General features: G+C 32.0%; 1 protein-coding gene across 1 annotated transcript in view; it reads right to left on the minus strand.

The window, feature by feature from the left end:
• The window catches only part of KLHL1 (kelch like family member 1), a 317,531-nt gene that overhangs the window by 203,620 nt on the left and 89,813 nt on the right, over positions 1-24,098 (minus strand). The window contains exon 2 of the mRNA XM_049779031.1: positions 5,196-5,378. Within this exon, the coding sequence (XP_049634988.1) occupies positions 5,196-5,378 (183 nt within the window). The remainder of the gene's footprint in view (positions 1-5,195; positions 5,379-24,098) is intronic.

A 24,098-nucleotide genomic window follows, 5' to 3' on the forward strand; every position in this document is an offset into this window, starting at 1 on the left:
TGAAAACAGGGACAAGCAAATGCATAAAAAAGGGAATGCATACTCTGGAAAATCTCTTATTGAGGTCACCAGAAATTTATTTCCTTCCAATTCTATTAAACTTTTAAAAATCCTCCTCCAATTTACTGCAGTGTTCGACATTGTTGACCTCCCACTCGTATTTTAAATCTCCTTTATAGCTAAGGCATTACAGACATCCTTATCTCACTTGCCTCTAATTCAGTGACTTTTCTTCCTGATCTGATTCCTTGACACTTGAGTTGTCCCAGATTTTTTCCTCAGGTCTCTAATTTTTGCCTCAACACTCACTTTTTTCAGATTCATCCTTGAGCATGACCTTTATCATGGCAACTGTAGTGGATTTCTATCTGGCCATATCCTGAATGCCTACCCGTCCAGTCGCATGTCCATATACCTTGAGTTAAGCTAAAAGTGTTCATTATGAGATTGCATTCTATTTTTACTTCATAGTTAATATTGATAAAACATAAACATGGTACACTTTCATATAAGGTATTAGAAAGTTACCTTTGATGTTTTCATATGTTTCCAAAGTAGTCCCTATATCAAATAAGATACAAAATCAATTGATTGTTTTGCATCGAACTTTTTGCCTTGCCCAAACTTCTGAAAGATAAAACTTTGCTCTGAACATTAGTGATAATTTAACATTAAACTGTTCCCTGCTGTCATTTTCCCGTAGATTCTCATTTGACCTGAGGAATATAGGAGCTCTTCTAATGTCCCAAACTGCTCTAAACCTCAATCCATGTTGGGTCCCAATAATAGTGAACTAGGATATAAGAGCTACCTCCTTTTCTTAGGACAAGGTGAAGAAAAATTTACTGAAGAGTTTCTTAGGAGGTAAAAAGCAAAGTTAATAGCAGAAAGCAGATCCTTGATTTGGACCTTTCTCTTTCATATGCTGCTTCTGCCTTATTAAAAGACATACTTTAAATAAATTATGTAACTTAACTTTTAGTACCAAGTATTCTTCTAGGAACCTGATTTATGACACACTTGTTCAGAATATATCTAGTTTATATCTTTCTGCCTGTTGATACAGTTGTTATTTCATGCCTGCTTAACTGATAAAATGACCCAGGTACATTAGTCAATTTTCACTTGTCTATATTTTGTACAATTTTAAAGTTGTGACACTTTTAGGTCTCCCTTGTAAAATCATATTTGGTATTGTATTGTAGTTGTCAATAGTTGTTTCTGAAGTATTGGTACCATAATAAAAGTGAAAAATAAATCCAATTATTTGATAATTGGTTCTAGTCCGAAGCTTGAATTAATGGGTGCCTGAACCTTATTTTTGAGAGGTTGATTGGGAGACGCTGGTCACTGGAGGCTTCTGAATTGCAGGAGCCAGAAATCAGGATATACTGAATTAATAGAAACCTTGTTTCTAGAGATACTTTATAAAATTGTGGAAAATTATCTGGAACCATGGAAGCTGGCACAAGCTGGAATTTTATTTTTTTCTGAAATAGAGAGATCTGTTATAAGATAAAGATCTGTTACTGAGTTAATTGAAAGATTTTGATAAAAATTGAATCTTAGTGATGATATAAATCAGTTATGCAACCATCAAAGAAAATCTATGTATATTCACATTCAGTTAGCACAGATAAATTTACTTCAGTGTGACTATATTTCTTTTTTTACAAAAGTGAAGTGTGCTTACTATGTTTTGTACTGTGAGAGATGATGAATACATTTTTCCATTGCCATTTTTTTGCCTCAACTTTTTACTTGCACGATACTAATGCTCACTATTTTTTTGGAAAGGGATATATTAATTACAAAACATGGATTATAAAAATAACTGAAACATTATATGTCTAAAAACTGCAAGAACTTTGTAAATCACAGACGTTTTGGTAAAACATTAACCAAAACAACACGATGCCTTTTGAGGCACCTCTGTTTTGCTCTGTATGGCATGATTTCTTTCATCCCTATCAAATAGCATTTTTTATTTTAGTTTCAGTTTTATTTGGTCATTAATTTATTGCTTGCTTACACAAAGGCTGCAAAGAATATATAAACACATAGTATAAATATCTCTCACATTATACAAATATATTATTTTATATATCTGTTAGTCTGTATAGGACTCACTACTTAGAAATTTATAGTGCACATCTTTCTATACTGTTTTATGTGCAGAAAATTTCAAGTAAGATTATTTCCAATACAGAGAATACTGATTACTTTGGAATTTTCTTTTTTGTTTCTATACAGTTTATAAACTTTTTTTTGTCTATACCCAGAGATGCTCAGGGGTTACAGTTTATACTCTTAACAATGGATTAAAGATATAAATCTATCACAATATGAATCATATTTTATTATATACATGTGCATTACAAAAGGATTGTCTTGTTGTTATATTACTTTTATTAAGTGTTTAATTTTTAGCATCTAACATAACTCATTCTACATAGCAAAATTTTTTCTATACCTGGCATTCAATGTTTATATTAAGACACATTAGTTTACTTGTTGCTAACCAATTATTCTGGGGAATTCATGAAAAAAGTCTATTTATTTTAGAGTTTCTCTGAGGATCTGGAACACAGAAGACTAAAGAATTCTGATTATCTTTAGGGCTAAATATATTAATTTTTATTAGCTTTTCATAGGTAGAAAAAGCACTTTTTGTGCTCCTAAGCACTTTTGTGCTGGCCATGATACCCCAGGCACTGAAAAGCTGAGGTAACACTGCATCCTCAGGACTGCATTGAAGTACCACACTATTGGAGAAGAATTTCTGGAAGCAATGGGGCTTCTTGAGTATTATGTCAGAAACTCCCATCCAGCAAAAATAGCAGTAAATAATATAAATAATTTATCCCTTAATTATTTGACATTATTATAATATAATACATTTTTAGTGTTGATTGTAAAACATATATATCAAAACTAGAATTTGCTGTTTTAAAAATATGAGAATAACTTTGAAATTCATTCATTTCAATTGAAGTCAATTATGTGTTTTAATCAAGAAATTGAACAAATAGAACAAATAAAGAAGAGCAATATATCTGGAATATTGAACTAAATTATCTTCAATAGCATATTTCTCTACTTATTTTTAAAATGCTTTAGTCATAATTATTCAGATTTAAATCATGGTTTAAAAAACATATACTCAAATTAATTTGACAAATTAGCATTTTTAACTTACTCTTAAAGCATTCACTGAGACTAGATGAGGTACTATAGATATTTTATTAAAACTCAAATAAATACATAATTTTCATTGTTTCAAATAATATTTAATAAAATACGATATCTTTAGATATTTTAGAGCTGTCTAAACAAATATTCTATTTCTCAGATGCCAGGATAATTGCAAAGCAATTTGTATAATTAAAATATATTTAAAATGGCATTAACTATAATAACAGTAGTCAAAATAAAAATAATGTCAAGCATAATTATTACATAATAATTATATTTTATATATTTTGAATCAGTAGAACTATAAAATATTCCCTAATTTTTATTATTAATTGACTAATTAACTTTCAAAAAATAAGCACATTTGATGTTAATATTTTTTCTTTTCTTTTTTTTTGATTTTTGGGCCACACCCATTTGATGCTCAGGGGTTACTCCTGGCTATGCACTCAGAAATCCCTCCTCGCTTGGGGGGACCATACGGGATGCCGGGGAATCGAACCGTGGTTCATCCTATGTTAGCGCCTGCAAGGCAGGCATCTTACCTCTAGCGCCACCTTCCTAGCCCCATATTTTAAGGTCATTTTCTCTATATTTTGATTGGGTTCAATATATAATTACAAAATTATATCATGTTTTTTATCTGAAACCTATTTAGATAAATTCAGAAGTTTTTATATTCGCCACAAAAACTTTATGGCATTTAAAGTCTCAATAATATTAATTTAATTTTGTTTGCTGTTTTCATTGGTAATGCAACTTCATAGATACCTCTTAAAATAGTGTTATTAGTGTTTTTGGAATTATTATCATATTTAGTTCACACATTTAATTTTATATGATCTTGATGATTTAATGCTAAGTATCAACTATTTTCTCCTACATTGTACTCAAATTCAATATCTACATTTTAAAGTTTCAAAGATGTTAGAAACTTAGCACTATTTTTCTCCATTAATTTCTATAATGCTAGAAATATAGCATCATTTTAACAATCCACACTTAACATATTTATGTTATATGATTTAAATGTCAAGTCTAAATAAAAATAGAACATTTAAAGCATTTTTCTAGGAAATCATTTCTATAGATTCATAAGTTATCTTATTAAATATATCATATAGCATGGCATCTAAGTTCTACACATTTAACAAAATAATATAACCTGCATTAAAATTATTTCTTGCTTACAATTTTCAGAAAATAAAAACAGTAAAATTAAACTTTTTGATTTAATTAGTTTTATAAGCAAGTAAAACAATATAAGATGCTTAGTTCCTTAAATATGATTTCAAATTATAACTATATAATTTAATTTCAATTTTAATAGCTTTAAATTGTTTAGGACCTGTGAATATTTGTATATTTTAATTTAAATTTAATAGCTAAGAAACAGAGATATGAATATAAAATACTTTAAATTTCTTAATTACAATAGTAGTTATTCAAGATTAACTTGGCTTTAAACTTGATGGAATAACAATGAATTTCAAAGAATTAACTTTCTAAATTATAATTGATTTCTAATTAGTATGATTGAAATTTACATAAAATAACATTTTAACATTATTTATATAGTACTTTACCTTAATTATTAGAGATTTATTTATGTTTTTGGGTAATTTGGTCATACTCATCTGTATTCAGGTCTTAGTCCTGGTTCTGCAGTAAGGAATCACACCTGGGAGTGCTAGGAAACCATAAGGGATACCAGAAATCCAACCTGGGTCATCTGTGTGAAAAGCAAATACCTTACTTCTGTATTACTGATCAGTCCACGATTAAACCTATATATAGATATATATTTGATTTATGTAAACTATTACATAACTTTTTTATTATTGCTCCAAAAATGAACTAAAACCAATATATCTTATAAAACCTCTTTAAAAATGTGCATTGTTAATTCTCAAAAATGAATTTTCTGCAATTTACCAATAGGACTCGTAATATTTCAAAATATGTCAATGTAAATTTCCAATAGAGATAAGTTACTCTACCTATGTGCAGGTATCTTTCGGTTCCCAACAATCAGAATAACGTCACAGAGTTGCTGTTGCTTTAAGTAACTTTCCATTTTTCTGAAGGTTTGCTCAGCATGGTGAACAGCCTGATAGAATTCTTCAGAGCTGCTGGAGTCCATGTCACTTTGAGGTGTCAGGGAATGGCTTGTCGCTGAGAGTCTGCAATCACATACACATAAAAAGATGGCATTTATCAAATGCCAACAATTGTCTAGAACTGTAACATTTTTATTTTAATGAGTAAGGGAAAGTAAGTGGAATTTTTTTTTCATTGCTACCATGTCATAAAATCTATCTTGTGTTAAATGGTTCACCCAGGGGTCCTCAAACTTTTTAAACAGGGGCCAGTTCACTGTCCCTCAGACCATTGGAGGGTCTGACTATAGTAAAAACAAAACTTATGAACGAATTCTTATGCACACTGCATATATCTTATTTTGCAATGAAGAAACAAAACAGATACAAATACAATATGTGGCCCGCATGCCATAGTTTGAGGACCACTGCAAGAGAGTAGTTAATGAATTTTATTCTATATTTTAAACTTCTGAGACTTAAAAATAGATGATTTGTTTCTATTAGTGCATTGTGCAATTGAATTAGAAAAGTTATAAAAAACGACGAAGTTTTATTTTTGTTAAGTGTTGATATAATCCATTTAATACTAAAAAAAAAAAAACACTTGTAAGTTGTAATTCTTGAGAGTAATGATATTTCACCATAGTAGTCAGTTTGTATTATGAAAACTTAGGAACATGGCCTTTAAAATGATTGAAAACTAAATTGGAAGTATTCTATTTTATATTATATATCTGTGATACAATAATTAAATAAAAACACAATATAGACACCAGAGACATTGTACAGGAGGAAAGGAATTTGCCTGGAATGTGCTTGACCCTGGTTTCATTCCCCAGCACTGCATTTGATCAACTAATCACTGCCGAGGATCAATCATGAACACAGGGCCAGGAAACTTTTTAAAATATCACTGGGTCTGTATCTCAAACTAAAAATTAAAAGCTAAAGCACATTCATAATGCATTAGTTTTTTTTGGACTACACACTATGACGCTCAGGGGTTACTCTGGGCTATGCTTTGAGAAATCACTCATGACTCTAGAGACCATATGGGATGCGAGGAATCGAACCAAGGTCTGTCCTTGATGGCCGCATACAAGGCAAATGCCCTACCACTGTATGTCACTCCAGCCCCTACATTTGCTTTTTAACATTATTATATGATTCAAATTTTTAAATAAAACTAATATCTTTAAAATGTATGATTTACATGAATTCTTGAAAAATCATCACTTCATGTTATATAAGTTTATTAACTAGAAGATAATATATGCACTTAGTATGCAGTATGCATATACATTAATATTACAAATGGACCATTACATTTTAGTTTGGCTACTGCAACTATTACTATTACACTCTATATATCAGTAACCATATATTTGTATATATGCATTACAATAATAACTTTAAAATTATTTACATACAGTATAATTATATGTGTGGCAAGTCTAGCATATCTTATTTATGTTGTCATAACAAATATTTTAGTAATTAAAAAATTAATAAAATAATAGCAAAACTGCTCATTTTAACATAGAAAGAAATATGAAGAAATCTGTTGCCAGTTTACTCACTTGTAATATACTTATCCCATCACCGGGAAGATCAGCAAAAAGAAAATAATGTCACAGTAGTGATTTGAATTTAATAACAACTATTAGGCAGACATACTTGAAGAACCAAAATCCTAAAAAAAAGGTAACGTCATGTAAGTTGCAAACAGTCTACAGTGCTTTTTCTTTCTCTATTATCAACAGCATAGTTTATAATGTTTAAGATGGTCATCATAGTGTGATAGCTAGGCAAGATTTCTGGCAAGCATGAGAGTTGACATAAATGCAGATATAGTAATTATAGGTCTATACACATATAATTTTAGCCCTACTGCACAAGGCTAGATAAAAAAATTGCTGAGCAAGTACCGAGTTTAAGGTGCTTGTTTAACGTCCCACTGCTGTCTAGATACTAGTTTAATCCTGACTCACACAGTATACAGTCAATAGAAAGACCCGAGCATCTCCAGGTACCTCCATGCCCCTTACACTATGCCCGGCCTCCAATAAATCTGAGTCAAAATTTGTAATATTATAGAAAATTAAGTCAAGAGTGTGATTCTCTACTTTTCCTTTCTTTTTTTTTTTTGGTTTTTGGGCCACACCCGGTGACGCTCAGGGGTTACTCCTGGCTATGCGCTCAGAAGTCGCTCCTGGCTTGGGGGACCATATGGGACGCCGGGGGATCGAACCGGGGTCCGTCTCCTAGGCTAGCGCAGGTAAGGCAGGCACCTTACCTCCAGCGCCACCACCCGGCCCCTACTTTTCCTTTATAAAGGATTTTGTCATTTTCTAAGAAAAGGAAAAATGGATTAAGGCCAAATAAGAAACTAACTAGAGAATAAAAAATATGAAGTTAGAGATTAGCAAGTAAGAAGCACATCTGGGGTCCCTGAAAAGCTATTTGCAGAAATGATGAAACCAGAAATAGTTGTGATAATTAAAAACCAAGATTTGGTCAACAAAATGTTATTGTATTGAGGTAATTTTTCTAATATAAGTGCTAATAATGAATCAAAATAAATCTACCATACAAAATACTTCCTAATATCTTGTATGTTTATAATGATTGATATAAGAGAAAAATTAGCAGAGATCTAAGAAATACTACCTAGGAAGAAGAATAGACAGTAAACCCACAGTTAATCTAAATAGCTCATTACAATATTTGTTTGATAGATGGAAAATAACATAATTTGCAAATGAGAAATTTGTAAAATGCTTGTTTAAATAAAATAATTAAGTGTAAATGCATAAAAACAATGATTTAACTTAAATTTTGGGAGATGAACTTAACTTGCAGATGAATGCAGGCGATGGAAACATAGTGATCTGAAAATGAATAGAAAAATATTTAAACTGGAGCAATGAAATTAAAAAATAAAATTATGAGTTTCAAAAACAAATCAATCATATTAAGAAACTATAATATGCATTGACTTAATGTTATTATAGTATTATAATAAGAAAGAAGAATAATGGGTAAATTACTTCAATAGTAAATAGTTAATAGACTCATTGTAAAGGAATAAAAGAAGCTACAAATTCAAAATTCACCAGAGAGAAACATACACAAAAAAGTAAAATTAACATAATAAGACCAAAGTAAAATAATAAAAATACTTTTTATATCATTAAGATACATTTTTTCACGTTAAAAAATTACACTAATGCAACGTTGAAAAATCATACTAAAAGCAAATAAAAATTCTGTCATATACACTAGAAGAAAATTAATAGCCATTTTCTTTTCTAAAAATATTCACAAAAGATTCTAAGCCAAATAATTCTCCAAAATTAGAAACTTATAGTGTTAATTGTGCCTTGTAACTAAATAAACTTAATTAAGGACTATATTCCCTTATATAAAACGACCAAATTTATTCAACTCACATGAATGAGATTTGATGGAAAAAAAAGAAAAAATTCTTTTTAAAATTAATATTTATTGCTACCACTTGTATTTAAAAATAGTTTTTAAATTTTACTATATAGTAGTAAAATGATAATGTGATCTTTGGATGAAGAAAAATACGTAATATTTTCAGTGATACAAATGTGCACAAATTTCAAAGTTTTTCATGGATTAATTAAGAACTAAAATTTATTAAGATCATGTGCCCTCTCTCTTTTTGGTTTTGATGCCACTCCCAGCAATGCTTAGGGTCTGTGCTCAAGAACAGTCTTGGCATGGCTTGGGATATCATCTGGGATTCCTGGAATAGAACCTGTATTGGTTCTTTTCTATATCTAGAGGATAAATGTCATATCAACTGTGCTATTAAACAGGCCCCTATGTTTTATTTTATCTACAATATTAATTTACGTAGTATGGTTATTTTCAGCTGATGACACATATTTGTTTTATTCTTTTTTAATATTTGAAACTAATGAGTTTATTGTACCATATGTTAGACTTTCATAAGTTTGTAAATAACAAATTAAGAAAAACTCTCATTTCAGCTTTGTTTTAGAAACATAGTTTAAGTTCTAAGTAGCAATAATAGAGCAATTATTTTGCAATAGATAATTTATGTTAGCAAACTGAACAGAAAGACACAAAATGGTCTGATTTCTTTTTATCTAAAACAATTTAACTAGAAATATACCCTAGGAACACAAAAATACAATACAAAAATCCCTTCTTTATACCTATATTCATTGAGGCACTATTTACCATAGCAAGACTCTGGAAACAACTAAGCTGGCCTTCAACAGATGAATAGCTAAAGAAACTGTGGCACATATACACAATGGAGTATTATGCAGCCATCAGGAGAGATGAAGTCATGAAATTTTCCTATATATGGATGTACATGGAATCTATTATGCTGAGTAAAATAAGTCAGAGAGAAAGAGAGAAAGACGCAGAATGATCTCACTCATCTATGGGTTTTAGAAAAAATGTAAGACATTCTTGCAATAATTTTTAGAGACAAAAAGAGAGGAGGGCTGGAAGTTTCAGCTCACTTCATGAAGCTCACAACAAAGAGTGATGAGTGAAGTTAGAGAAATAACTACACTGTAAACCATCATAATAATGTGAATGAATGAGGGAAGTGAAAAACCTGTCTGGAGTAATGGCGGGGTGAGGTGGGGAGGAGGGAGATTTGGGACATTGGTGATGGGAATGCTGCACTGGTGAGAGGGGTGTTCTTTACATGACTGACACCCAACCACAACCATGTTTGTAATCAAGGTATTTGTAAAATATTATTAAAATTTTATAAAAACACAATTTAACAGTTGTCTTTTAGGTCAAGACTATAGAAAAGAAGTATAACAACATTTATCCTCATCATATCTAAGAATGTTCTAGGATAGTAATTTGCATCCAGGCACCAAATGCCCCACTGAATACCACTGGGATGTTCATGGTGACTTCAGGTACACCTGCAGAGCATCATTGCACCTCCAGGTCAAACAATGTATCATACTAATGATTATTATCTAAAATGTCCTGGGGCCTTCTAAGACTGCTTGGAAGACTCAAAAATGAAAAATCATACTAGTTTCCCAACTGAGATAATTCCTCTAGTCTATTGCACAGATTGCATAAATAATATCTTACTATCAAGAACCTAAGTTATTTTATGGTGGTTGGTTTAGAAGACATTCATGTTTTAAGTCAACTACTCATGGGTAGAGTGAACTTTTAAGACAGAAATTTTTACACTTCACTAAGGATTAAATTTCTCAGAAATAGTCCCAAGAAAATCATGTTATCCAAGTTGAAGCGGGCTAAAATGTCTAAAATGGATAAAAAATGTCTTTCAATTGCATGCTGAGAGACTTTACATGGAGGAACTGTGTAGGCTGCCACAATCTTTACCCCATCCAGGGGAAGGAAAGTGACAATTTATATGGGCTGCATGGTTAACACAAGACTCATACCCTGTTTTCCCCAAAGCCAGAACAGTGACTCAAGACATGTCCTCAAGGCAGCACCCGATAAACTCATGATCAAGAGCAGTCACATATGCTCAAACTTCCCATGTGAGGAAGATCAGTTAGGCTCCCTATTGGCTAGACAACAGTCCTCTCGCTGAAGCTGTTGCCAGAAAGTTTGATTTGACCCTGCACACCTCTCTTCTGCCTCACCACCCGACTTGTGGCATTAGTTCTAGGACCTGGTCATGAACTCATCAGAATGCCCACCAGCAAATAATGGTAAACTAAACTTGGTAGAATTACATAGTTTTAAATCTTTTCAACTAAAAAATATAATGGCAAAAATAGTCAGAATTTGCAAAATTTAATCAAGGTCAAAATATCTCCATAATGTCAAAACAGTACCTTATTTTTACATAATCTAGTGACATTGATTAGGTTTTTAGATTTTTGTTTGTTTGTATATTTGTTTTGGTGGGAGAAGGGTTGGGGCAACATTCAGCGATGCTCAGGGCTAACTCCTGTCTCTTTGCTCACTCCTAGCATGGTTAGGGGACAATATGAGTTGCCATAGAATTGAACCTGGAAGAACTATAAATGAAGCAAGGACCCTGTTCAATCCACTTTCTCCCCAGCCTCTTAAACTCAGGTCTTTCCTAAAAAAATAAAGTAATTGCAAGAGTAATTCCTTATTTTAAAAGTAAATAGAGGTAGAGACTAAGTTCAAAGATTTTTATAAAGATATTTGTATTCCTAAAGTTACCAATATTATGAGTTTCTCCATAGAAAATAATTATATTTTTGAAGGTTGATATATCTGTTAGATAAATGGTTATGTTCATTTAGCTGTTTATCTCTTTCAAATATCATTTTCACAATACATAATTTATAATAATTCTTTATCCATTGACTTCTGTAGTATTAACTGTCTTTAACCTTTGATTCAAGAATTTTGAAGTGTTATATAAACCTGAAAATTCATGATAACCACTAGAATCTTAAACTCATATTCAGTATTTTTCTTTTTCTAAACAGGAGAAATGTTAGGGAGACAGTTATTGGATGACTTTTATTGGCTAATATTCTTTTAATCCTAAACAAATTACTCTCATTCTATTTTTTGTTTGTTTGTTTGGGGGCCACACCAAGTGACGCTTAGGGGTTACTGCTGGCTATGTGTTCAGACATGGCTCCTGGCTTGGGGGACCATATGGAAGACTGGGAGATCTAACCGCAGTCCGTCCTAGGTTAGCGAATGCAAGGCAAACTCCCTATCGCTTGGGCCACTGCTCCAGTCCCAAAGAATTTTTTTGGGTTTTGGGCCACACCCGTTGACGCTCAGGGTTACTCCTGGCTATGTGCTCTGAAATCACTCCTGGCTTGGGGGACCATATGGGACGCTGGGGGACCGAACTGTGGTCTGTCCTAGGCTAGTGAGCGCAAGGCAGACACATTATGTCCTGCACCACCAGCCCGGGTCCCCAAAGATATATATATATATATATATATATATATATATATATATATATATATTTGTTGTTGTTTTTGTTGTTTTGTTTTTTTATTTGTTTTTTTGCTTGTTTTTTTTGGGGGGTCACACCCGGCCGTGCTCAGGGGTTATTCCTGGCTCTATGCTCAGAAACCACCCCTGGCAAGGACAGGGGACCATATGGGATGCCAGGATTCGAACCACCGTCTGCAAACACCCTACCTCCATATTATCTCTCCGGCCCCATCTAGGTTAGTTTTTTTATTGTTGTTGTTTTTGGTTTTTGGGCCACACCCGGAGGTGCTCAGGGGTTACTCCTGGCTATCTGCTCAGAAATAGCTCCTGGCAGGCACGGTGGACCATATGAGACGCTGAAATTTGAACCAACCCCCTTAGGTCCTGGATCAGCTGCTTGCAAGGCAAACACCACTGTGCCCTCTCTCTGGCCCCTCCAAAGAAATATTTTTAATAAGATGGTTATATATGCTCATGTGTTACTCCTGGCTCTGCTCTCTGAAATCTTCCCTGGCTCTCTTGGAGGACACTATGGGATGCTAGGAATCAACCTGGCATCCGTCCGGGGATGGCGCGTGCAAGGCAAATGCCCTATCACTGTGCTTTTGCTCTGTCCCCGTCATTCTAGGTGAAGTCTATAATGTTATATGATATTAAAATGTTAATGCTCATTATGACAAAGATAAAATACTTACCCTGTAAGCCTGTAATATATGCATTTTATGAAGCCTAATTCTATAATTTCTTTTCAAAATATAGGGTTTCCAACTTAAGATAAATAAAAAATAAGGGAAGAATTTTCTCAATGATTTGTTCAACTCAAGGTTTCCTTTTTCAGATTTTAAATGAAAGTGTTGCCTGCATTTATTATATTACTAATGAATCCTTCAAACATGGCTCAATGCAATTCACTCTTAATCCTTCAACCACCCTTCGAATAAAATTGTTTTTTGCAAAACGGTCTCTTGTTTGTCTAGTTTTGCTTCTTTTTTTCTTTAATTTATATTTCTATTTGCTGAGAACCAATTCATGTTCTTTCATGTACCCATGCTAATAAATTAAGTTCAAAACATTGTTTATTTTTCCTGTACACATAATTTTGAGATAAAACAGATGTTCCTATTTATTGTGGTCAACTATTTTGAGATCAGAAAAATATAAAATGTTCCTTTACAAGGAAATATTTATCTCTGGATGATTAGATTTTAATAAATTTAAAAAGAACAAAGCTTTGAAAATTAATATGTGCTTTCATTTTAAAATGTCTACTTACATGCCCAACTAAAGATTACTGAGTCCTCCCATTATCTATACTAACTTATTCCCAGATGTCAGTGATTGCATGGTCAAATTTTATATCATGTCTATACATTCTTATTTACTCTGAGTCTCTTGAACTTTAAATATCTCTACAAGTCTCACTATTTTTATATAAAGTAGGATCAGTTTTTTATGTTTTTACACGTCTTCTATATTGTCCACACATATATTTAATATGTTTTCAAGCAACATCTAACTCTTTATGTTATCTATCAATGGGGTAATATGTTTAAACATTCCAAAAAATTGCTTAATAATAATTTGAATTTATTTCTTTCCCTTTTTGGGGGCGGGTCACACCCAGCAGCACTGAGGGGTTACTCCTGGCTCTACACTCAGAAATCGCTCCTGGAAGGCTCAGGGAAACATACAGGATGCTGGGACTTGAACCACAGACCTTCTGCATGTAAGGCAAACACATTACCTCTATGCTACTTCTCAGGCCCCATTTACCTCCATTTTTTTTACATTAATAAAATGTTTTCCATAAGACACACATTTACTCTTCTTTAAAATTATATTTTATATAATAGTCAAAAATTCATGATTGTATGTAGTAATGTAGGTCAAAAGTGAACACACATTTTTTAGATAGAAGTTTTGACCTTAAGTTAATTACAAATACTAAAAGACTAATACAGTACATAAAATAGGTGCCAGAGCTATAGGATTGCATGTAGAGTAGTAGTGCGAGTCTTTTACACATTCTACCCAGATTTTATCCCTGGCATCCTGTACCTAACACTGCCAGGCATGATTCCTGAGCTCAGGGCAGAGAAGAATCATCAGATGATGCCCAACACCCGCCCCCCCCCCAAAAAAACCCCCTTAAATTAAATAATTTAAAAATAGTGACTTTGGGGCCAGAGAGATAGCATGGAGGTAAGGCGTTTGTCTTCCATGCAGAAGGATGGTGGTTCGAATCCTGACATCCCATATGGCTCCCCGAGGCTAACAGGAGCAATTTCTGAGTGTAGAGCCAGGAGTAGACCCTGAACGCTGCTGGGTGTGACCCAAAAACCAAAAAAAACAAAAGTGGCTTAATGAAAAATTGGTGGAAAATAAAATACTATCATCCTTAACATCATTATATGTTTACATAAAAATGAAAAATATCTTTAGTCTATAGAGATAGTAAAGCAGTAGGATGTTCCCATTGTTTTGACCAACTTGATTTCAATACCTGGCATTTCATATGGTTCCCTGAGCCCTACCAAGAGCAATTTCTCATTACAGTAAGCTACAGGAGTAACTCAGGTCCATTGCTGGGTGTGACTCAAAACCAAAAATTAAAATAAAATATAAATAGAAGGCACAAACCGTTGCTCAAAACAGCTGAGAATGTGAAACCACTAACTTTTATGTCTTTTATTATATCTCAAGAGAGAAGTTGAGATTTGGAAAATATTATAAAAGCTTAATTTAAGCTTTCATAACACGTGATGTTATGTAGAAATAAAAAATGAATATAGCCATTAATGTTGCTTCTGGGAACAGATATTTGAAATATTAAGTTTTTATTCGAAATATATTAACTTCCACACATAGAAACAGAAAACTTGTTAACACAGAGAAGTAATAGGTAAGGGAATATCTAATGAGTCAGGAAAATATGTACAAATCCTAAGCTCAATAAGCTACTGCATTCAGAATTCAATTTTTCTATATAATAAAATTTCATTAATAGTACAATAAAATGCATATGTGAGTAAATAAAAATGATTAGAATCTACTTTAAAATTAACATTTTAAATATGATTCCAGATAATCTCAGGATATAAAAAAGTAACAGTAACAAAGTTTATAAAATTAAGAATATTTTCCCTTATGTGCTGATATCTAATATTAAATATTGATTTTTGTTTGTTTTTTAAACTAAAATAAATTAAGAGGAAAATAGACTAATAGAGATTTTCTAGTTTTAGCATTATAACATGTAATGTTAATATCTATAGCTATAATTGCAGATACCTTAGACCAAAAATTTAAAAAATAAAAGAATTACTACTATAAAAAGACACATTGTTGAAAAATGCTACTGAAAATGTATATTCAAAGAATTTATAACTTGAAATTTTAACTATTTTCATGATGAAACATTATTATGGGAGATAGCACAAAGGCCAGGAGTACAAGATTTGAATGTTCAGGATCCCAGTTGATGATCTATAACATATGATTAAACCCTACCATTAAGGACTGCTCTATTGGAGCTCCTTTGAGCATACACACCTGTATACAATGCTAGTGGTTCCCAACACTGACATTGTGAGCTACTATCTACACTGCTTCTAGGAGACCTGGGACAGTTTCTTTAAACTCTGAAAGGCCTAGAGATCTTGGAGTAACCCTAAGACTCCAAGAGCCCTCTGATCACTGTTTAGGCTTAGGGTGTTAACACAAAAATTATTGCTAAAATTACATATTGATAGGAATAAAAACATCTTGTTTCTTTTCTAGTCTTTAACCTGGTCAACAGAAAGAAAAGCAGAAATAAAAACTGTTTAATCAGAGGTCTTTCAATATCCAGAGTCAAGTTCAATCTGCTAAGTTCTTCCTGCCCTTCAACCTATAATTGAAAAGCTACCTCCTTTGTGTTCACTTAAATACTTTAGTCTATAAAGAATTGACAGTCCTGACATTTTCTAACATTTTATACAGACTTACTAGTTAAGGAAATTTTTGTTATATTCTGTTTCCTTAGTAAAATCAGAGCAGGAGCTGACCATGGTACAAGGATTCTATATTGCAGATCCAAAGTATATAATATATATATATATATATATATATATATATATATATATATATATAGTGTGTGTGTGTCTGTCTGTCTCTATACATACATATAAATAAATTACTTATCCTATCTCTGCATGCAACACACTAAATATTGTGCATAACGAAGTTATAGTTTTTGATATATTGCCCTTAGGTCATCACTTATGAACTTGAAAATGCAAATTATTTACCTATGGAATGAAATTCTCCAGGTGACTCTGGCATATGTTCCATTTTGGAAATACTGGCATTGAATTTTAATTTGTTGCCTGGGTAGAACAAATTCATACCAACAGCCCATTTTACTAAATTGATATTAAATGATGTTATTTTACAACTAAATAGCTCTAGCATTTGCTTTTCCTAATCATTCATTCACAATTCAACTTACTTCATATCTAATTAGCAACTACTCTCACTGCCAATATTGTAAAATAAGAGATTTTTAAAATAACCACAATAGAATTTCCTTTCAAACAATTTTGAGAAAATAGTTGTTTGAATGTGACTAATAATAAACTGAAATGTTATAAAAGCTATAGTTATTTAAAAACATAAAGTTTAAGATAAGGGGAAAAGTGGACCTGAGTAACTAGATTTTTTAGAAATGCAATAAAATTATCAAATATGAAATTTGCTTTTCTTGAGCTTTGAAGAAGGAGAGGATAATTATCCTTATAATTATAGCTTTACTGATGAAAATTTTAAAAAGTTAAACAAGATAATAAAAATCTTAGAAAAGAAAATTGGAAAAATAAGTTAGAGTTTAAATAAGGGAAATATGCATTTGATTACATTCAAGTAAATAATTTGGCTAAAAAGATCTACTAGTAAAAGTATAATGTCTGTCTGAAATACAGTCAGGTGGTGGGGGAGGAGGGAAATGAGGGGAATTGGTGGTGGGAATATTGCACTGGTGAAGGGGGCTGTTGTTTTAATGACTGAAACTCAACTACAATCTTGTTTGTAATCATGGTGCAAAAATAAAGATATATAAAAATATAATATTAAAATTCCCTCATTCTACTATTGAGTTAACTAGACATTGCTAAACAAATTTCAAGTTAATTGTGAAATAACTTCTATTTAATTGACAGAAAGATTATACAGTTAAAGCATTTTATGACCCTGTTGAATTTTAAGCTTCTAAAGTCCAGTTCAGTTTCAGCTTTCTCTTTTCTACATTGCCATAAATTAATCTCTGAAGATTGCATTTACTGACAATTCCATTGTTTCTTCCTCTTCATTTTCTAGTCAGCCAATGAAAGGCATAGGTTGGTAAAATGAAAAAGAAGTCAGTTTTAATTTTGCCTAAAGTCCTCATATTTTTTTACCTACATATCTTCTTTAAAGTTCATTTTACCTGGTGCCAGTACACTTAAGAATCCATATATGTTATTTTTATTCATAAATGATGCTGTCTTAAAAATATGGCAAAGTTATACAGTACTAATAAGCAATTTTCAGATATTAGTGCTATATTAAAAACAAAAATAAGTAGATATATTGTTATAGAGTCAATTTGTTTAATAACTAGATGGTAAGATTTCAGATGTTTTTAATTATATTTGTATTTAGCATAAATGTAACTTGGCAATGATAATAATTATATCTCTAATTCCAGATATGATATTTTTACAGAAGAAAATTTATAGTATTTGACACTATATACTTATCAACTTGAATAACAGTTTTTCCAAATCAAATTTGTTAGGTCAATTAAAACGTGTTTACCTTTGCTTAAAAGGAACATTGTATCTGCTTCAATATCTCACCACAGGGAACTAACAAGTAGTCTTTGACTACATGTTTTGTCTTTTATTATTTATACAATTTTAGGACACACCTGTGGCTACACCCAGGTCAACGCTCAGAAACTACTCCTAGGTGTTACTTGGGAGACCACATGGAATGCTGGAAATCAAACTTGGGTTGGTCTCATGAAAGTCAAAACCTACCTTCTTTACTATCTTTATGGGCCCATTCTTTTCCTCTTATTTATGATAAGAAAGCAAGAATGCTGAAAAGTTTAAATATTATTTTACAATATTGAAAACTCTTGGGAAATACAATGGTTTGAAGATGTAAGAAAAATCCTTTAAAGAGAAAAATCTGAAGAAATGCAACATGTACCACCCCTCACTAAGAAAAGTTACAAGGTTTGAATAGAAAAATAACACAAACTTTATGAAATGTGTATCTGAAAAATTATCAATAAAGTGACAGCTTTGACTATCAAATTTCAATTTTTGACTAATTTTTGACTAATGCCGGAGCAAAAGAAACCTCTGCTATAGTGCCATCTAGGGACAAAGCTATTGTCTTCTCAGGTTTTAACCTTGGGATCAAATAAATATTGGTAGATAAGATAGGAACCTGAGGTATTCAAAGAGAGATGTGTATCCTAGATTAACTTAAGCACAACAAAAGCATTTTTCCTATATATATTTGAGAATTATCTCCAGATTATTATGGAACACAAAAGAGAAGTAATAGTACCAAAACACAACTATGAACTGGCTATCCTATTACATTTTAAAAATCATTAAGGTAGGTGCCGCAGAGATAGCATGGAAGTAGGGCCTTTCCCTTGCATGCAGAAGGATGGTGGTTTAATCCCAGCATCCCTTATGGTACCCCAAGCCTGCCGGGAGCAATTTCTGAGCATAGAGACAGGAGTAACCACTGTGCGCTGTCCGGTGTGACCCAAAAACCAAAAAAAAAAAAAATTTAAGGTAATATATTGATATTAGCATTTAATAATTATAAACAAATTATATGTTTGACATAGGATTTAACAGATTCTAAAGCAAATAGTATAAATATGTAGCTCAGAATTATGGTTATTCATTTCTCTCATTTCTGTTATTTTGTTAATTTTGTCTCAGACAGCACCTAGGATCCTACTTCAATTTTCTATAGATGAAACAAATGGCCGCAGATTTATCAGCTTTACATAGCTTAACTTGTGTTTGTCAAGAGCTCAATAATGTCTTAAATCCTCTGAGAGATTTCAGGAAGCTGCTTATGCGTGGTCAGTTCACTATGTTTTCATTATAACATATAGCTCAAGTGAAGTATAATATAAATTCAGACTCACTCTTTTCTCAATATGTAAACCAAGCTGTGAAGGGTCATGGACAGACAAGCCACACCACAAAGTTGGTCATCTTGGGAGTAGAGAGAAGGCCAAGTCCTCAACCTGCTGAAGACATGCCTATTGCCTCTATCATCCAGAATCATAATTTACCTGATGGCCCTCATCATCACTCCTCTTCAAATCCCTCCCGGGTCACCTATCTGACCAAACTCCAGGTAAACAGTTTGGGGGATGATATCACCAAGGCAGTTTGGTACAATGAAGGCAATGAAGGCACTTTGGAGCAATGAAGGCACCTTTCTCCCTCTGAACACCCCCCCTTCCTTCTTCTAGGAAGTCTGGCCACTGAGAACATCTCCATGAAAGTCACAGTATCATTAATAATGATTTGAATTTCTGGACAACTTCATTTGATTAATGCTGTCATACCTATACCCATAAACTAATTTAACAGAATGGACTACTAACAAAAGCTTACTAAACTTTTTGCCATTGTATTAACAACTTCATTGGAAATACAATGATTTTTCACAAATTTGCTTGCTATGTACTTTTTTCTTCATTTATTTTTTAAATTTTTTCTCTTGCTTTTTTTTTCAATGATTGTTTTCACTTATATGGAAAAACGTGTAATGTGGTTAACTTGCCAACTATGTGATGCATTTTTTCTAAGTAAAAATTATAAAAGTTACTAGAAGAAACAAATTAGTGCTATTTGACATCATATATACAAATGACAAATAATTATAATTATATATCTGATCTATAACTAGATGTGACGTAGTTAACATCATTATTATGCTCATAGTATATGAGGCTTATTTTATGAAATCATAGAAATATTGATGACATCAGGGAAAAGTTTCAGGTGATATTAAATATAATGTTTGAAAAGGCAAAGAGAGAAGTTGTATATGAAGACTTGTTTGCAAATTTATGAATATTTTAGATCTATTGCTTAAAAACAATTTCAATTATCTTCAACAGATCAGATATAAAATGAATTCCAGGTTAGGCAATCATATCTAGCAGAAAATAATATTGTATTCAACAAACAATCTTAAGACAATGTAACACATTTAAAATTTTACCTATTATCACAAATTTTAGCTGTTAAAAGAGTATACATAAAAGAGAAAACTATTGGTATTTAGGAGTAAAATAGTAATTTCAATATTTTATATTATTATGATTTAAATGTTCAATTTTGTGTGTGTTTTTGTCTTTGTTTGTTTGCTTGTTTCTGTTTTTGATGGTGCTTAAGAACTACTCCTGGCTCTGTGTTCACTTCTGGTGGATTCTGGGAACAATATGGGGTGCTATCTATCAAATCTGGTATGCCACTTGCAAGACAAACATCCTATTCACTGTACAATTACTGTAGTCTTACTCAAACAACACATTCCAAATATTTTAGAAGATAAACACTGCAAAAATATTTTAACTAATTTTATCAGAAAATACTATAAAAATTTGAACACTAAGGATAAATTTCTAAAAAATTATTCATCTGTATATTCCACAAAAAAGAATTATAGAATCATTTAAATATTAAAATTAAATTTAGATTAATGTTCAATTAATATTCAATTTTAAGTGAAACAAACTACAGGTGGAAAATTAACACATGAAAACAAGCCACACTGAAAAGTAATTGCAGTCATAAAAACTGTAGAGAAGTTTTCATTTAATACAAGAAATAAACTAAAGTATTGACAAGCAAGTCTTTGCAATCCTTGCCTTGAAGCATGATGAAAACATTTCTGATGAATAAAAAAATTAATTAAATGTCAAGGGAAAAATTAATTGCCAAAGAAATCAAATGTTGTGTTTAGCTAGAAGGAAACAATCAAATGAACTAAGATGCCTACAGGGTTATTTTAAGAAACAAGAATGAAATATTTTAATGGCATATTAAGGAGATTAGAATTTATCTTTTATCTGCATCTAATGAGATATGTTGAAGGAAACACTTTTATTGTGAGGTTAATATATAGAGAGCTTATTTTTTAAACTCCACATTCACTATTACTTCTATAGATGAGCGTTGCAATTAAAACATTTTAAAGGATGGGGCTGGAGCGGTGGCACAGTGGTAGGGCGTTTGTCTTACACAGTTGACCTAGAAAGGACCTCGTTCTATCCCCTGGCTTCCCATATTGTTCCCCCAAGCCAGGAGCAATTTCTGAGCACATAGCCAGGAGTAATCCCTGAGAGTTACTGGGTGTGGCCCAAAAACCAAATAAATAAATAAACATTTTAAAAGGAAGTAAAAATAATTAAATAGAGCTGAATTATGTGTTTTTTTCTAAACTCCTAACTATATTTTCTTTAAAACACTATTTAGTATTTGTCGTTTTTCCTTATTTCTCAAAAGGAGAGCACAAAGATGCTAGTCTCCAGAAGTGTTTGATGGACCCAGTAAAGAAAGGAGCAAATGAAATACATATTTTATACATGGAGACGTAGTGGTAGATTATTGTAGTAATCAAAAAAGGATACTATGCAGAGTATTCTGGAACTGATTTAATGTAGAAAGTGTTGTAATAATCAGCAAGGATTTGCCATTCAAAATTGTAGCTGGGGCTAGAATAATAGCAGCATTAGGGCGTTTTCCTTGCATGCAGCTGATCTAGGATGGACCTGTGTTTGATCACTGGTAATCCCACCAGAAGCAATTTTAGAGCCCAAATCCAGGGGTAACTCCTGAGCCAGGTGTGGGCCCTCAAGAAATGTTTTTATCAAAATACATCTATAAAACAATAAGGTCAATGCATATATTTATATAAACTCACAAGATAAAAATTATATATTATAGCTAATGTTATTAATTTACTTAGACAATATATAACTTCTATTTGGGGTTTATGTTTAATATCAATTAATTACTAATAAGTAGTATATAAGAGAAAATTTAAGCCATTACTCTAAAAATTTTATTATCCAATGCTTTTTTTTTTTTTTTTTTTTTTTTTTGGTTTTTGGGCGACACCCATTTGACGCTCAGGGGTTACTCCTGGCTATGCACTCAGAAATTGCCCCTGGCTTGGGGGGACCATATGGGTCGCCGGGGGATCGAACCGCGGTCCGTTCCTTGACTAGCGCTTGTAAGGCAGGCACCTTACCTCTAGCGCCACCTTCCCGGCCCCTATCCAATGCTTTTTAATGGAAGTGAAATACTAAGACAGAAAGATTAGAAATAAAACAAATATTCAGGGAAAGGGGAAATCTCAGCTATGGTAGGAAAATTAGATCCAAAACATAAAAACTTTCAGAAAATGACAATATAAAAGAACAACATAAGACATTTTGACTAATAGTTCAGGAACTAACTCTTGCAATTTTAGACATTCAAAAAAGTCCTGATTTTTCCATGGTTACACAAAAACTTTTAGAATGTTATATTATGATTTATATAAAATTGTACTCCATATGAAAATAATCAATTTAACTTTAAATTTTTCAGCTTTAAATTAGATCATGTTTTCATCTTAATACTATTTTTCTCTATATGTTTTTATTTAATTATCATTCAATATTATCTCAATTCTAGATCACTTTCTACATGTATAAAAAACTTAGATGACATTTTCAATGTCTGATTTTTCTCAACAATAAAATATATTAATAGTAAATATTTATTAGAATGTTATCATTTTTTCCACTTTTATTACTGCCAAATAATTTTTAAATTATAAAATAAAGTTTTGGTGCTGGGGCTGGCATGGACTCTCTCCAGAGTGGGTTTATATGACACTCTAGACTTGATAATAGCAACAATCTGTTTTCAGGGCAGGGATCTCTGCATTGCCCCTAATAATGAGATGAAACCAGAAGACACTCTTTGTCACCCTGACATCAACATAGCATCTGTACAAAAACTAGGATCTCTAAATTAAGAAACCTTCCTGCTGCAAATGTGACTCTGACCACAAAGACTTTGGGGTTATACAACTTAGTATGTTCAAAACCTGTTGTTGGTCTTATGCCAGGAGTTTTCATGGGTAAGTTCTCCTTATTTTTTGGCCAAAGTTATTTTATTTTTATTTTTTCATATTCTGTTGTGCCTATGCAAACAAACAAACAAAAACCTGCCACACTCACTTTTTTGTTGTATTTTTTATTTATTATCTTTTAAGTTGAGACTCCTGCCTCTTTTTCATAGAACCTTGGGACACAAATTTATTTTACCATATATTCCTGAATTTTTCTATAAAAGTGAAGAAAGGTTGGGAGCCAGGGGCCAAGTGGTCTCAGATGCATTGGCAGGGAAATAAATAAGGATAGAATTAAAATCCAAGCCAGCTAAAGTCAATAATAATAGAATCAAGAGACCTAACCGTTAACAATTTAAACTTAATTATATATTATATATATTTTTTATACATATCATTATATATACATATATATATATAATTATACTGGAAAGCCAGGGGCAAAGGGTGTTTGTATAGGATGCAGTCTGGGTACATTGGTGGAGAGAGGTTGACAATGATGGTGGAAAAGGCCCAGAGTCATTGAATATCTGAAATTCAACTATGAAGGACTCTGTAGATCACAATTGTTACAATAAAATTATTTTTTTACAAAAATATACAAAAAAATGTTGTTTTAGGATGTAAAAATTCAAAATTATAATATTAACAAAA

The sequence above is a fragment of the Suncus etruscus genome, chromosome 8 (assembly GCF_024139225.1).
Source record: "Suncus etruscus isolate mSunEtr1 chromosome 8, mSunEtr1.pri.cur, whole genome shotgun sequence".
Classification (NCBI taxonomy): domain Eukaryota; kingdom Metazoa; phylum Chordata; class Mammalia; order Eulipotyphla; family Soricidae; genus Suncus; species Suncus etruscus.